Genomic DNA, 16,139 nt, shown 5'->3' with positions numbered 1-16,139 from the left:
TTTTTTAAAGTTTCTTTAATTAGTATTTATTAACATATAATGTAAACTAATATAATATTATAACAATACAAATAATTACATGGGAGTAAAGTAATATAAGTAAGACGTAGGTATTACTTTACTAAAATATATGAGAAACGTGGTATCAAATAAGTTCAATAGATATTAATACGTACGTTACCGCATGGGTGTGTATCAACCTTCAACTAATTATTTATTGATAAATATCCGTATTGATAATTACAAAAGAAATGCAACACAATGCAGTACATGTGAGCAAGCAAAATGCGTCTAATAATTTTCTCTAGTTATTTATTAATTTAAATTTCATAAAATTTCAGATCAAAAAAAAATCTCATTTTTTATTTATGAAATTTTATATTTACATTTCTAATTGTCTACGTATCGATTGTTATCGGGCAACAAGGTTAACTTAAGTAAGCATATAAACAGTTTTACTAAGTCAAAAATGAATTAGGTCCTATAAGAATAAACTTAACTTTAAGTCACTTTTATTATTAGAACTTTTTGAACCTACCTAATTAGCGCAATATGTATCATATCATAAATACCTGTATAAATGTACCGGGTGCGTCTCAAAAATGACTTGAAAAAAGTTGACTCAAAAGTGACTATATACCCTTTGCAACTTTTTTATTTTTTTTAGATAAAAAAGACGTGTATCACTGGAAATGTGAAAAATTGAAATTTAAAATACGATGTTTTTTGAAGCGAATATATCAAAAGTCGATGCGTATGATGTGTCATTCTATTCAGAGCGTCATTTTATAGAGAATAAAGCAAAAAAAATCGAGGGTGCCATTTAAAAATCAAAAGTTATAGTAATTTCCGGTAAAACAGGAAGTGACCGAAAACAATTGAATATATCTTAATCGATCCTAATTTATGTCATATACCGTATGATCAAAAAAAAAGGCATCCAGTTGGCTAGGAAATCATGATCGATGACATTTTCCATATAAATTTACAGATAAAATGACAGCGATTTTTATTTCATAGCCATTTTTATTTCATAGCCATATTTCATAGCGATTTTTATTTCATAGCCATAGCGATTTTTATTTCATAGCCATCGCTGACGCCCCTTTTTTTAGATCATAAGATACTAACATACTAAATGTTGTTTTTTTATCGGAAAAAAAAATATACAGGGTGAGTTTCCTACGATGTTCTTTATGGGTATCTCGGAAACTACTGGAGATAGAGAGTCGGTTAAATGGGGAAAGAATTGCAGTTTTGTGGGAACATAAATATGCGCCTTTCAGATTTTTGAAAAAATCATGGTTTACTAGATATTTAAAAAAAAAACAAATTTTGGCTATTTTAAAAATCGTCTCTAATTCCGTTATAATCTATTTTAGAGAAAAAGTTTTCAGATCAAAGTTGTAGATAATCACATTCTTAATGAGATTGTGTCCTCCGTTTTTTCCTAAAGCCTGTCATTTTTGACATATGACACAAATATATGTTTTTTTAAATGGAAACCATAGTTGGCCATGACTTCATAAAAAGCGCCATTTTTTAAGCTTTTCAGCGATATAAGCTATAATATGTTTATTTTCGAAAAATTACTTAGTTATAGCCAATTCTTATCTTTCTTGGCTAATTTCACTTAGTTGGCATGGTATTTTATTCTGTTATGATTTATAACTTATAAAAAGACAGAATATTTTATTAAACGGTTCTTCACAATTTACCTTACACAAAATAAAACTTAAAAAAACTAATATCACTACATACACTTTAAGTTAAGTTATTTTAGCAAATGTTCAAAAACCGCCATCGTTTTGAGTGCATAAAATGCATCTTTTTAAAACTGAATTGCAAGCTTTGCCCACAGAACGGCCGGTCGACTTTAATAAACTTCTCCTCTCCTAATTCATGCTTGCATGATGCCTCTCTTAATTGGTAAGTTCTTTTGTAAACCTTGTTGTTAACCATACAGCATAAAAAAATCTAAAATGGATTGGTCAGGTGATCGAGGAGGCCTATGCAATTAGTCCACCTCTTCCTATCCCTGAGTTTGCATAATTATGATATAAATAATGTTTAACATTTCTTTCATTATGAGGGTGAGTGTCATAATGAAAGCAATGTTGGAACCACTCTATTGATGCGCGGGTATCTAAATTTAACTTTTCTAAAAAACGTGAGTAACGTTTACCGGTCAACGTATCCTCGAAAATATATGACCAAGAAAAGTTGAACCAATAATCTTACACCCTTTTCTTCATTTAAAAAATTCATATTTACAATTTTTGTTTATTTTAATTTACAAAGTTTGGATGTGACAGTTTCACATTACTGAGAGCAACGACGATTGAACTTGTTCCCATGGCTAACTAAGTGAAATTGATTAAAAATGATAAGAATTGGCTATAACTCAGTAATTTTTCGAAAGAAGCATATTATAGCTTATATCACTGAAAAGCTTAAAAAACGGCGCTTTTTATGAAGTCATGGCCAACTATGGTTTCCATTTAAAAAAAACATATGTTTGTGTCATATGTCAAAAATTACAGGGTTTAGAAAAAAACGGAGGACACAATCTCATTAAGGATGTGATTATCTACAACTTTTATTTGAAAACTTTTTGTCTCAAATAGATTATAATGGAATTAGGGACAATTTTTGAAATAGCCAAAATTTATTTTTTCTAATATCTAGTAAGCCATGAACTTTTTCAGAAATCTGAAAGGCGCATATGTTTATGACCCCACAAAACTGCAATTCTTTCCCCATTTAACCGACACTCTATCTCCAGTAGTTTCCGAGATACCCATAGAGGGCATCGTAGGAAACTCACCCTGTATAAAAAATATGTATTTTTTATATGTAAGCGTAATAAAGAATTAAAACTATTATTCACTTAGAATTTTTAATTAAAAAAATTAGCAAGTAGGTAAATCGTAGGTATTTTAATATGTTCTTAAGACAAGACATTATTTTTTGCCCGTTCTGTTATAACGGGAAAACAAGCGTCATTAGTCATTCCACATTAATATGTGAGAAAGTGATTGTTGATACTTTCTGAAAAAATAGTTTATTTTTTATACTGTATGATCGAAAAAAAACGGCGTCAAAGACGGCTGGGGAATGACAATCGATGATAAATTTTGGCGAGATCAATCTCTAGACGTCTTAACCAAAAATTGGCGTAAAACTTGTCAAAAGTTAACACTAATAATTAGAGAAGAATTAAAAAAGAATAGAATGTTTCCAGACACAAAAATATATATTTCCAATAAATTATTAATTGTTTCTAGAATTTTAAACACCATTTAAAAATAATTTTTACTTAATATAAAAATAAATTATAACCTTAAGGCCAACCCGCCATAAGTGCTATTAAAGAATAAAGAACAGTACGGGCCAAGTTATGAGGTCCAGAGATTGACCTCGCCAAAATTATTATCAATTGTCATTCCCCAGCCGTCCTTGACGCCGTTTTTTTCGATCGTACGGTATTTGTATGGATACCAAGATAAAGATTTTTAAATATTGTTTTTTTAGTGAAAGTCGTAAACAAACCTAACAATATTTGAATAAGGAGTGGGTTGTATCGGAAAATTATTTAAATACCGGGTACGTCTCAAAAGTGTTTCACCCCTATAACTTTTTATTTTTTTCAGATAAAAAACGATTCGAGATTTAGTATGTTACTACATGACATAAATTAGGACTGATTGACGTATTCATCAATTGTTTTCGATCACTTTCTGTTTCACCGGAAATTGCTACAGCTGTTGATTTTTAAATGGCACTCCCGATATTTTTTTACTTTATTCGATAGAAAATGATACTCTGAAAAAAATCTCTATACGGAGCGATTGACAAAATAGGCTACTTTAGTATTTCAGTATGAATAGTTTTTAAGTGGGTACAGTCATATAATAAACCCGGTTAAAAGGGATCAATAATTTAAGATCTTTCAATTTTGAGAGACCTTCATATTATGTAGAAAATTTAATCTAAAAATTGTAATATTTCAAAAACAACTCCATTGTGATGTGGTGTTTCTAAAATAAGAATTTCGTGGTGGTAAATCAAGCAAAACAATCCTACGGAAATTCATTTTAAAATCAACTATACTGCAAAAATATTTTTATGAAATCAATCAAGATTGTCTTTTTATCTTAATACAAACAAAAATTATACTACACACAGTAATCACAAAATTTAGTCAAAAATAAGTTCTCCGGAATATTTCATTTCATATCAGTTTATTGTTTCGCCATTTTGTCATGTATTTCGTTATTTTGTCATTTATAATTCCTTCGCCATTTTGTCATGTAACGCTATAATAATTTTGGGCAAATTATTTTTTAATAACTTTGAATTTACCTTACTGTATATATTATAAAATACAGAAATAAGGAATTTCCCTATATATTTGAATAGAATTGTCCTACTAATCATCATTTAAAGATTTTTAACATTTTTTATCACATTAACATGTGGTAAAAATTGATCCAGTCATGGAAGCCTCTTTTTATTTTTACTCTTTACCCATATAAAGATATAAATAGATTATTATTTAGGAATACAGTTTCATCTGAATTTATGTATTTAATTTTCATATTCTAAGTATTTTACAGACATAAAAATGAACAAAAATAATATAGTACAAGCTTATTATAAGATTTGTTTTTACTCCTAGAACTAGATTTTTAGACCTTGTCATGCAATCTGAGTATATATTTCCAAAGTTTTGTAAACAAAAAAGCCACAATAGGTACCTACTCGATCAATGAAAATATTAAGAAACATTTTTATAGATTAATACTTTTTTACAGAAAGAAATTGAATAAGAGGGATAAAAAAATGTACAATAAAGATTTAAGTATTTATATATGTACATGTTTTTTAAACAAATTATAAAATATATTTAAAGAAAAAATGTAACAAACCTTTCTTAATAGATAGGAAAATATAAACATATTCAAATATCACTTTATTAAAATAGCGTTTGAACATTCTGAACACTCAACAATACACTCATCCTCACATAAATGTTCTTCGGTAATTGGGATTTCTCCTCCACATCTGCATGTAAAACCAAAAATACCATCAGAATTCAAATTAATATCCTTTTTATTTAAACTTGCATAAATCACTGATTCTTCATTACATGTTTGGGCTAGTAATTCTGCATCATAATCCTTCCGTGACTTTTCGTCTTTTAAAGTCTTGTATGCTTTATCTAATAATACAAATCTTTCATAAGATTTGGATCCTTTATCTGGGTGATGCTGTTTTACTAAAGTTTGATATTTCTTCTTAAGTTCTTCCAAGGTAGCTGTTTCAGGGCACTCAAGAACTTCGTAATAATTCTCTATATTATGCATGGTGGAAATTTTGCTACTCACAATTTTAATAAAAATTATAAATAAACACTTACATATTATATTGAATACCAAGATCTAGTTCATCCTGGTTGAACTAATATCTAATGCAAAATTGTAAAAAGAAAAAAAACAAAAAATCAAAACATGGAAGGAAAGTAGGGTTAACTCAGCGTTAACAGTTTTTCTTCTTTTCAATTTTCTAATCATCTACCTTGATCCGTGACCTTGATACATTTTGACCTCTGATTTTGATCAACTCCAGCTCTTGGAAACTAGGGTTGGACATACAAAGTAAAAAATCTAATGTAGAAAACTATTTTTTTGCTCAGGCTAACCCAGAGAATAGGATCTTATCCATAATTTGTATTATTTAACTCAAAAATAGAACTTTAAATTTCCGAAGTTACTTAAAAAATAAATTTATTAAAACTAAAACAGTTTTTTTAGATATAATATATTATATAATATATTTATTTTTAAAAATATTCAAATCGCAGACTTAATGTACCTTTTCTTTTGAGCAGACTAATTAAAAAACATGTTTATAAGTACCTTTTCTACCTTTCTTTAATATATTAAAAATGTATAAAATTTAATTTTTGCTGCAAACATTCCTTAAATATTAAAATTAGTACATAAAAAAGCATAACAGGGTATAAAATATTATGTAAAAATACACAATAATGATAAACGTAAAAATATTTGAAATAATAAAAAGAATTGATTAAAACTAATTTCCAACGAGTCTCCTAGAGTAAATAAATTCGTAATCCTCGACTTCCGTTACGAACTCGTTGACCGACGACATGTTAACAGCTGTCAAATAGTACGATAATGGGACAGAATTGTTTATTATTTGTGTTAAACCACAAATTTTTAACTTAAACCTAATGGATTAGCTAATAAAATATGGTAAGTATGTCGTAAATTTGTTGGTATAATATTGGTTTTTGTTAAAGCCGGTAAATATGTAAATTTACCTTTCTACTGTGGCCTGGAATGGTGTAGTCGCCGTAAAGCCTTTTATTTACATTAGATGCCACATTACGTTACTTTTTCGCAAATTAATTAATGAACAAACCGATATTTCGATACTTTCGCTAGATCATAACATAAATTAATATATTACTTTACGTTGTACGTCAGTTTTTATGTATGAGGCAGCCACTTACAAGTAAATTTATTGCATCACAAGTTCTAGTAACTAGTAAGTAGGTATCTATAAAAGCATGGTTGTACTAAAGGCCATTAACAGAAACAAGATTTATTTATTTATATATTCTATAATTGTATTAAAATAATTGTGTAAATTAACTACTAATCATATATTTTCTAGGGCGCCAATATATCCCAACTAGAAAGAGATATAGGGTCCGAACAGTTTCCTTGTAATGAGCATTACTTTGGACTAGTTAATGTAAGTACTTCAAAAATTCACTTGCATCAGTAAGTTTTTATAAATAACCGTTTATTTTCCAGTTTGGAAATACTTGTTACAGCAACTCGGTACTTCAAGCTCTGTATTTTTGCAAACCGTTTAGAGATAAGGTACTGGAATATAAGGCAAAGAACAAGAGAACAAAAGAGACATTACTTACGTGTTTAGCGGATCTATTCCACAATATAGCAACACAAAAGAAAAAAGTGGGCTCAATAGCACCGAAAAAATTCATTGCAAGGCTTAGAAAAGAAAAGGGTATGTGTATAAGTGTGTTACATCATTAGTTTCTTTTGGTGTTTTGCTTGTAATCTGACCAATAATAAATTTTTAGAGGAATTTGACAATTACGCGCAACAAGATGCACATGAATTTCTAAACTTTTTAATCAACCATATTAGTGAAATTATATTAGGTAATATGCGAGCAATGGAGTAATAATAAGTAATTTTCTTTTTTATTGATTATAACTGAAACAGATTATTTAATATATGTAATTCTGAGAAGTATTAGCTTCTCACTAAATTAATATGAGTCAGTTGTGTCAGTATAAAAGATAATTTCTGTAAAATTGTGTAATGTATTAGCCATGAAATGTTTCTGTGTATTTGTAGCTGAAAGACAGCAAAATACTACAAATAATACAACTAATAATGTTAATAAATCAAAAGGATCTGGTGAAAATGGCACATCTCATAACCAGCCAGAACCGACATGGGTACAGGAAATATTTCAGGTAATTTTAGCATTTTAGGTTTTATAAAAAGTTAATTTAGGTTAAACATACTGTATCGTAAAGAAATAGTTGTCACAGTGACTTCTTTGAGATGAGAATTGACAAATAGGACTACTAGATGTCGATAAATTTCATTTGGTAATAATTTCGATGTGTTTGATGATGTGTACACTAACTTTTATTGATTCCCCTTTACATGTGATTTTTCCATTGATTTTTAGTTAGTTTTGTCTTCTTGTTTTTTTAGGGTATACTTACAAGTGAAACTAAGTGCCTGAATTGTGAGAATGTGAGCAGCAAGGATGAAGATTTCTTTGATTTACAAGTAGACATAGAACAGAACACGTCAATCACTCACTGTTTGAGGTGTTTTAGCGATACAGAAACACTGTGTAGCGATAACAAATTTAAGTGTGATAATTGTTGTAGCTATCAAGTGAGTAAAAGTTTATTTTTGACCCTGTATAATCATTTAGTTAAATTAGTATCATTTGGTTTTTTATTCTTAGTTTATTAAGTACTTTTGTTCCTAGTTAAATGTTGACATAATATGCAAAACTATGTAATAATACAGTAATTTACATAAATATTAATTATTATTATTATAAATATATTAATTACTCTCAATATCATTAATTATGAACACAATATATCAGCAAAAAAATTAACAATAATTAATAGTATACATATGATGGTATACCGGGCGCGTCTCAAAAGTGGCTCACCCCTATAACTTTTTTATTTTTTCACATAAAAAAACGAGATTTGGTATGTTAGTATATGACATAAAATAGGATTGATTGACATATTCAATTGTTTCCGGTCACTTCCTGTTTCACCGGAAATGACTATAACTTTTGACTTTTAAATGGCACCCTTGGTATTTTTTTACATTATTTGATAGAAAATGGCATTCTGAATAGAATGATATATCACACATCAACTTTTGACATTCTACCTTAATAAAAAATTGTATTTTAAAATTCAATCTAGAGTGCCATAGCTATGTTAATAACGCTAATTCTTAATCAAGGAGCCTTAGAAAAATAGATTTGATTGTCTAATGTTTTTAGTGTCTTGTCCTGGCCAGTTAGAAAATGCTCAAATCGTATTTTTAATCATATCTCAACTTTTTCAAATGTTTCAACCAAACCAAACCAAACGAAGGTGGCTCATTTGCATATTTGGAAAAAGCACAAAATTTTTTTACGAATAATTTCATACCGCACGCTTGGTATATTTCGAGTCAAATTTTTGTTACGAACCGCAAGTTATAATTTCAAATAAACCATATGCGAAACTGTCAAAAGTTGACATATGATATGTCATTCTATTCAGAGTGTTATTTTCTATTGAATAAAGTAAAAAAATACCGAAGGTGTCATTTAAAAATCAAAATTTGTAGTCATTTTCGGTGAAACAGGAAGTGACCCAAAACAATTGAATACGTCAGTCAATCCTAATTTATGTCATATACTAACATACCAAATCTCATTTTTTTAACTAAAAAATAAAAAAGTTATAGGGATGAGCCACTTTTGAGACGCACCCAGTATATCTGTACCCTAGTCCAAAATTGCCATATTTGTGGTATATACGTCAAGTTACTTAACTTTTTATGCTTTATCCTTTGCTCTTTTTCGTTTTACTTCTATCTGTAGCAATAAATAAAATACTCTGAATAAAATCAAATTAAGTCCAATGCCGGTCCTGAGCTAAACAAAACTTTAAATTCGTTTTTCTCGAAACTATGTTTTGTAATTTATCATAGTTTGCTTCTAGGGTACGGATATGTGTTTTAATTCAGTTTTTTATTGTTCTATAGGAAGCCCAGAAAAGGATGAGAGTGAAAAAATTGCCAACGATACTTGCACTCCATTTAAAAAGATTTAAGTATGTTGAACAGTACAATAGGCACATTAAAGTTTCACATAGGGTGGTATTTCCTTTAGAACTTAGGTTATTTAATACGGTAAGTACTATCCTATCACACACAACCCTTAATTTCTTATACATGGTGTTTCATATTCGGCGTTCACTTCTTGTTTAATATTTTTTTATAAATGAATATGGATTTTTTCCTTCATATTTTTGGATTGTTTCTGATTTAGCGCTCAAGTTATTCTGCTTTTTTATTTTTTCAATTATTATGTTATTTTCAGTCGGACGACGCGGTCAACCCTGATAGGTTATATGACTTAGTAGCAGTTGTGATACATTGTGGAAGTGGGCCTAATCGGGGCCATTACATTAGCATAGTTAAGAGTCACGGATTCTGGTTGTTGTTTGACGACGACCAGGTCGATGTAAGTATCTTTTTAATCCATTGTTTTTATATTTTGTATTGCTATGACACTAAACTTCTATCTAGTACCCAATTTCGAATTTAGGTAATTCTATTTTCCAAAAATAAGTGTGTTTTATAGTTTCAAAATCAATCCTTGAGTGTTTTTAGTATTTGTAGTTAATAAATAAGTCTGCCCAACGAGTATCTCGGTGGTAGATAGAGGTAAGGAGAATCATCTCTAAATGGGACCTAAAGAGTATAAATAAGGGTTCACAAAATGACCACAGTGGCGCTAATAAGCAATATGTGTTCGAACTCTTTGAATAAGAAGACTAAGGAAGGAGCATAATGCTATCCATGTATTCATGCATGGTGGGCGGAAAAACCACCATAAAAGCACTCTAGGGTGGGGATCCTTGACAGTTCTGTTTGACGATTCATTTGACACATTTGAATTTGATTTGAAATTTTGTGGATTTGTCAGTCTTTACGTAGCTTATTTTATGTTATTTATTATTTATTCTACTACTGATAGTTGTATAAAGGTAGTAAATCTAGATGGAAATTGTGGCAGAACTTAAATTAACAGTGACACTATCGCGATTTATCGAAAAAGATTCTAAAATAGTTGGTTGTGTAGCGTGTGGTAGATCTCGGCAAAAATTGAGTGAAATAATGGAACAACTTTTCGCTAGTAAGTGACTATATAATATACATACATGTAGTAAACCGATCATTTATGAAATTCACTTAAATTAACTAAATTATATATTTTTCTTGCATTTTAGCTTTTATTTATTACTTGTCAAAGATTAGATTTGGATTAGATGTCAAAGAATTTAGATACGTTAATTTGACTTACCTGCTTCAGTAGCGTGTCGGATGTTTGTGTTAATAAATACTTATTATAACTTATCTATTTTTATTAGAATTATATATTTTTATAACAATTTTAATAACTACCAACATTTATTCACAACGTAAAATAAAACAACATATTATTGAGTCTACCCCACGTCTACCCTACATCATAGTTTTACATTTTTTAAATAAAATTGGAACGACACTGATAAACCGGAATTAAAATTTTTTTTAGGCCCATCGCGGTGTACCTAAGATTTTTGATATGCTCCTTCCTTAGTCTTCTTATTCAAAGGTTCGAACTGAACTTAGTGGTTATAAACAAAGTGAAGTTAGTCTAATAAAGAGTGGCAACACTCGCCTTCAGAAAAAGCGTATTTATCTATCTCTATTTAATTATTTCCTGTTCTAAAAAATTTTGGCGCTTCTTTCAAATGTAGAGCTTTTGCTACAACAACGCCCTCTTAATTGTCCCCTCTTTGATGATTACTTGTCAATACACGAAGATAATTCTCCTTACTCTACCTCTACCCTCCAATGAGAAAAAAAAATGGTGACAGCGTGTTGGAGAGTTTTTAACCTGCCAGTTTGTATGGTGGGGGTGGCCAGATTAAGGGGTAGAAATGAGAAAAGAAAAAAATATATTTGAGCGCGTCAGATATTCAAAAGGGATGTCAAGTGAACCCTAAAGAGTTCCTATTCAAAAGACTCATGATTTGGACGCGACCAAAACTCATGGCAGGCTTTTAGAAATACATAGTTCTCAGCAGCACATTTTATTGATGATTTTAGCTACTCGGCTGATTCAAGAGCGGCTGATTATGTTATTCCCGTGATTCTTGAATGATTTCCTTCAAAATAAAAAAAACAATGCTCTAGACTGTCCAGGTGGCGTTTTTTTGCAACTGTGTGACTCCCATTTTCTTATGTCACGCTTAAAGCTTGACTTTCATGCATCCGTTGTACGACGATGCAATGATACGATATTAATTTTATTGGTTGAATTTATAGACTTCGATTGGTTAGAAAATTACGCAGTTTTTAAATTTATTGCATTTTCATGCCTCCGTTCATCGGATATGCGATTTGCCTGTGATTGGGGTAATCTTATATTTTCATTTCCGTATCGATTTCGCTGTTTTACTTATAGTCTAAGAGCTAGCAACGTTTAAGAGAGAGAATTTTAAGAAAGCTGGTTCTTTAATATAATATATTTTGCTTTACTCTCCTGAACAATGCGGATCATCTGGCTGCCGGTAGACATTGCGTTCACAATTGCTCATTACAAATTTGCTTTGTATTTCAGAAACTAAGGAGGCTAGGACAAACCTATTTATAGCATATTTAGTTTCATAAAAAAGTAGCAAAGTAACGTGAAAATCGCATCATTTTATCTCTTCTCGTAAACGAGAAATACCATAAAACACACGAAAATGGGATACCCTGTACAGATGTCATGCGCAGTAGTGAATCGCAGTAGTCTACCGGCAGAACCAGCTTTCTTAAAATTCTTGTTTTCCCGACGGGGCTAGCTCTTGTACTATTATATTTTTATTAAGGTTAGATTAAACTTGTCAAAAAAGTGCTACTCCAACGGAAAAAGATCGTACGATTACGGACGTTTTGTCACTTTTTTGACAAATTTAATCTAACCTTAAAAACATATAATAGTACAGGGTGAGTCAACGATAGAGTAAAGTCCATTATCTCATTTGTTTCGAGATTTACAAAAAAATGTTAAATATAAAAGTTATAGGGAAGATTAAGATACACATTTCAAAATTATTATAGAGTATACAGGGTGCTTCAAAAAAGTGTGGCGGATATAACATATGTTTTTTTAAAGGCAACACCCTATTTTTTATTTCATTTTTAGATTCTGCGTAAAATTCTATAACTTTTATATATAACGTTATATACCTAAAATTAATAGTTTTTGTAATATTTAAATTTGTTTAAACAAATGTTAAATTGCAGTGTGGTAAAAAATTGTCAGTGGTACCAGTGTTTCTGAAGTTGGAATACCAAAATTTGGTATGAGAGTTCTATAGAGATTAAAAAGAAGATATATGTTAAGATATTTTAGTTAAATGCTACAGGGTGTTCAAAATATATTTCTAAATTTCAACTACTTAAAATTAAAAAATGGTACACCCTATATATTTTGATTTTTTCTGATAGATTTTGCAAAGCTCTTCAACTTTTATTACAAAAAAATGTTAAATAGTTATAGGGAAGGTTAAGATACACATTTTAAAATTATTATAGAGTATACAGGATCCTTCAAAAATGTGTGGCGGATATAACATATGTTTTACTTTTTGACAAGTTTAATCTAATCTTATGGATATATTTGCGGAAAAATAAAGGTTCCTTATTCTTCCGTATAATCTCGACAAGAATTACAAATACTTAGCAGTTGTGAAAGGGTATCTTTCACCCCTACTGAGTTAATGAATTCCGCGAGAAATGTTCAAAAACTGCCCCGTCTGTCCATAACAGAAGACGGTCGATGTGTCGAACACCTGTAGCAAAATCTCATGTCTTGGTTTGCTATTTATTTTTATTGTTATTAGATGTAGTTTAAATGTGTTGATGTTGGTTAAATATATTTTAAATTGTTATAAAATTCTGCATCTCTCATAGCAAATATTATTTTCGTTTTAATTGATGCTCACAGCTCGAATTGTTTTCCATTACAGCCGGTGCCGTTCAAAGCCTACTTATTTAAAGCGGGCGAATTTTTATATACTCTAAAATATCTTAACATATATCTTCTTTTTAATCTCTATAGAACTCTCATACCAAAGTTTGGTATTCCAACTTGAGAAACATTGGTACAACTGACAATTTTTTACCACACTGCAATTTAACATTTGTATAAACAAATTTAAATATTACAAAAACTATTAATTTTACGTATATAAGGTTATATATAAAAAAGTTATAGAATTTTACGCAGAATCTAAAAATAAAATAAAAAAGGGTGTTGCATTTAAAAAAACATATGTTATATCCGCCACACATTTTTGAAGGATCCTGTATACTCTATAATAATTTTAAAATGTGTATCTTAACCTTCCCTATAATTTTTGTATTTAACATTTTTTTGTAAACCTCGAAACAAATGAGATAATGGACTTTACTCTATCGTTGACTCACCTTGTACAAGAGCTAGCAACGTCGGAAAACGAGAATTATAAGAAAGCTGGTTCTTTAATATATCTTTTGCTATGCTCTCCTGGCCGTCTGGCTGCCGGTAGACTACTGCAATTCACTACTGCGCATCACATTTGTACAGGGTATCCCATTTTCGTGTGTTTTATGGGATTTCTGGTTTATGAGCAGAGATACAATGATGCGATTTTCACATTACTTTGCTACTTTTTTATGAAACTAAATATGCTACTCATATGTTTGTCCTAGCCTCCTGAGTTTCTAAAATACAGGGCGAATTTGTGATGCGCAGGAGTGAATAGATTTTGAATACAGATATGATGCGCAGTAGTGAACGCAACGTCTACCGGCAGCCAGACGGTCCGCGCTCTGTTCAGTAGAGCATAAAAAAAGAGATATTAAAGAACTAGCTTTCTTAAAATTCTCTCCCGAAAACGTTGCTAGCTCTTAGACTATATGTAAAACAGCGAAATCGGTAGGGAAATGAAAATATAAAACGACACCAGTCACAAACAAATCGTATATCCGATGAACGGAGGCATGAAAATGCAATAAATTAAAAAATTGCGTAATTTTCTAACCAGTCAAAGTCTTTAAATTCAACCAATAAAATTAATATCGTATCATCGTATCGTCGGACAACGGATGCATGAAAATCAAGCTTAAATCGATGGATTATTTAAATACACAGTGGATCTAACGTGCTCGAGTTTTTCTAACTTGTGTTAGGAGTAAGACCAAAAATTTGAGTCAGCCTCTTAAATTAAATATTCCCTTGTTTTGTTGCAGAAAATTGACTCGTCGGCAATAGAAGATTTCTACGGTCTGACATCGGATACACAGAAATCCTCCGAGACGGGATACATATTATTCTATCAGAGTCGAGAGAGCTTATGAGTTGCCATTATTGCCTTACGTAATAGATTTCTAATTTGTCGTCGATGTTTCGGGCAATAATAGAAGTTTATTTTCTAGAATAGATTTCCGACACACCTAATGATGATGGTTTAGTCCAGTAACTTCGGACTTCTTTCAACTCAAAAAAAAATCGTTCAGTTTTTGAGACAGTTTGATTTTATTTGATGCGTTGATACAGGCATTAATGAAGGCATTACAGTTTTGCCCATGAATTTGATGTGGGAAGTGACCGTTATCTAGGATTTTTTTTATCAAATCCTGTGCTGTTTTGTTGCTTTTGACAAAAAAAAAAGGATATTAACAAGAGTATTATACGACGTGATTCATTCAACTTTTCGACTAATTGTCATGAAAATGAGGGATATATTTAAATGCCAGAGTTGTAGATAAATGAATTCCTGAAATCTTTTGTTTAAGCAAGTTTCTCATACCACGCTTTAATCACTACTGGGAGCACTATAAAAATAGCAGTGTGGTGAACTGCTTCTGTTAGCAGTTACTTTCCAAGCATAGAAATCGTTCCTACAGGACAAATGCTTCAAAAAAATGTTTAATTAATTTTATTAAAATTTTTTAATTTTATTAAAGATAAGTTTTTTGGGGTAGGTTTTGATTGATTTGCAATAAATCAGCTGATTTTGTGCAGAGGTGGCATGAAACTTGTTAAAAGGGATAAAAATCGGTATTAAAAGTTGTGATAATCTCTATATATAAGGTGATAAGTACCGACAATGTACAGGGGGGGTCAAATTCGACGCTTTTAAATGGAAACACCCTTTTCTATAGCAGATAGACGAAAGTTATCAGCAAATTTTTGCAGCCAATTTCAAGAATAATTGAATAGCTAACTAAGATCCCAGCCGTTGACCGTCGAGGCCGCCTGACTTAGTGCCCTAATGTAATCTTATGGATATATTTGCGGAAAAATAAAGGTTCCTTATTCTTCCGTATAATCTCGACAAGAATTACAAATACTTAGCAGTTGTGAGAGGGTATCTTTCACCCCTACTGAGTTAATGAATTCCGCGAGAAATGTTCAAAAACTGCCCCGTCTGTCCATAACAGAAGACGGTCGATGTGTCGAACACCTGTAGCAAAATCTCATGTCTTGGTTTGCTATTTATTTTTATTGTTATTAGATGTAGTTTAAATGTGTTGATGTTGGTTAAATATATTTTAAATTGTTATAAAATTCTGCATCTCTCATAGCAAATATTATTTTCGTTTTAATTGATGCTCACAGCTCGAATTGTTTTGCATTACAGCCGGTGCCGTTCAAAGCCTACTTATTTAAAGCGGGCGAATTTTTATATACTCTATATCTCGAAGAGGAATCGAGCAAAATATTAAGTG

The 16,139-nt window shown here is 30.5% G+C and overlaps 2 protein-coding genes across 3 annotated transcripts; one reads left to right on the top strand and one right to left on the bottom strand.

Moving 5' to 3' along the window:
• Positions 1-4,853: 4,853 nt before the first annotated feature.
• Positions 4,854-5,535, bottom strand: LOC115884135 (dnaJ homolog subfamily C member 24-like). The gene has a single exon (XM_030902640.1). It carries the CDS (start codon positions 5,367-5,369, stop codon positions 4,971-4,973), a length of 399 nt encoding a protein of 132 aa, XP_030758500.1. The 5' UTR covers positions 5,370-5,535; the 3' UTR covers positions 4,854-4,970.
• Positions 5,536-6,151: 616 nt separating this feature from the next.
• Positions 6,152-15,527, top strand: LOC115884139 (ubiquitin carboxyl-terminal hydrolase 46). Of its 2 annotated transcripts, XM_030902646.1 has the most exons (10): positions 6,152-6,281; positions 6,706-6,786; positions 6,849-7,065; positions 7,142-7,222; positions 7,422-7,543; positions 7,791-7,979; positions 9,369-9,515; positions 9,706-9,849; positions 14,658-14,784; positions 14,844-15,527. In XM_030902646.1, the coding sequence occupies exons 1-9, from the start codon at positions 6,279-6,281 to the stop codon at positions 14,763-14,765; spliced, it is 1,092 nt and encodes a 363-aa protein (XP_030758506.1). In that variant the 5' UTR covers positions 6,152-6,278; the 3' UTR covers positions 14,766-14,784; positions 14,844-15,527. The 2 variants fall into 2 exon arrangements, with proteins under 2 accessions (XP_030758506.1, XP_030758505.1); XM_030902645.1 differs by having other exon boundaries at positions 14,658-15,527.
• Positions 15,528-16,139: the final 612 nt, after the last annotated feature.

The sequence above is a fragment of the Sitophilus oryzae genome, unplaced genomic scaffold, assembly GCF_002938485.1.
Source record: "Sitophilus oryzae breed Bouriz unplaced genomic scaffold, Soryzae_2.0 scaffold_2017_pilon_pilon, whole genome shotgun sequence".
Taxonomy (NCBI): domain Eukaryota; kingdom Metazoa; phylum Arthropoda; class Insecta; order Coleoptera; family Curculionidae; genus Sitophilus; species Sitophilus oryzae.
Note: the sequence above shows the minus strand (reverse complement) of the source record. Positions and strands in the feature narration are given on the sequence as shown.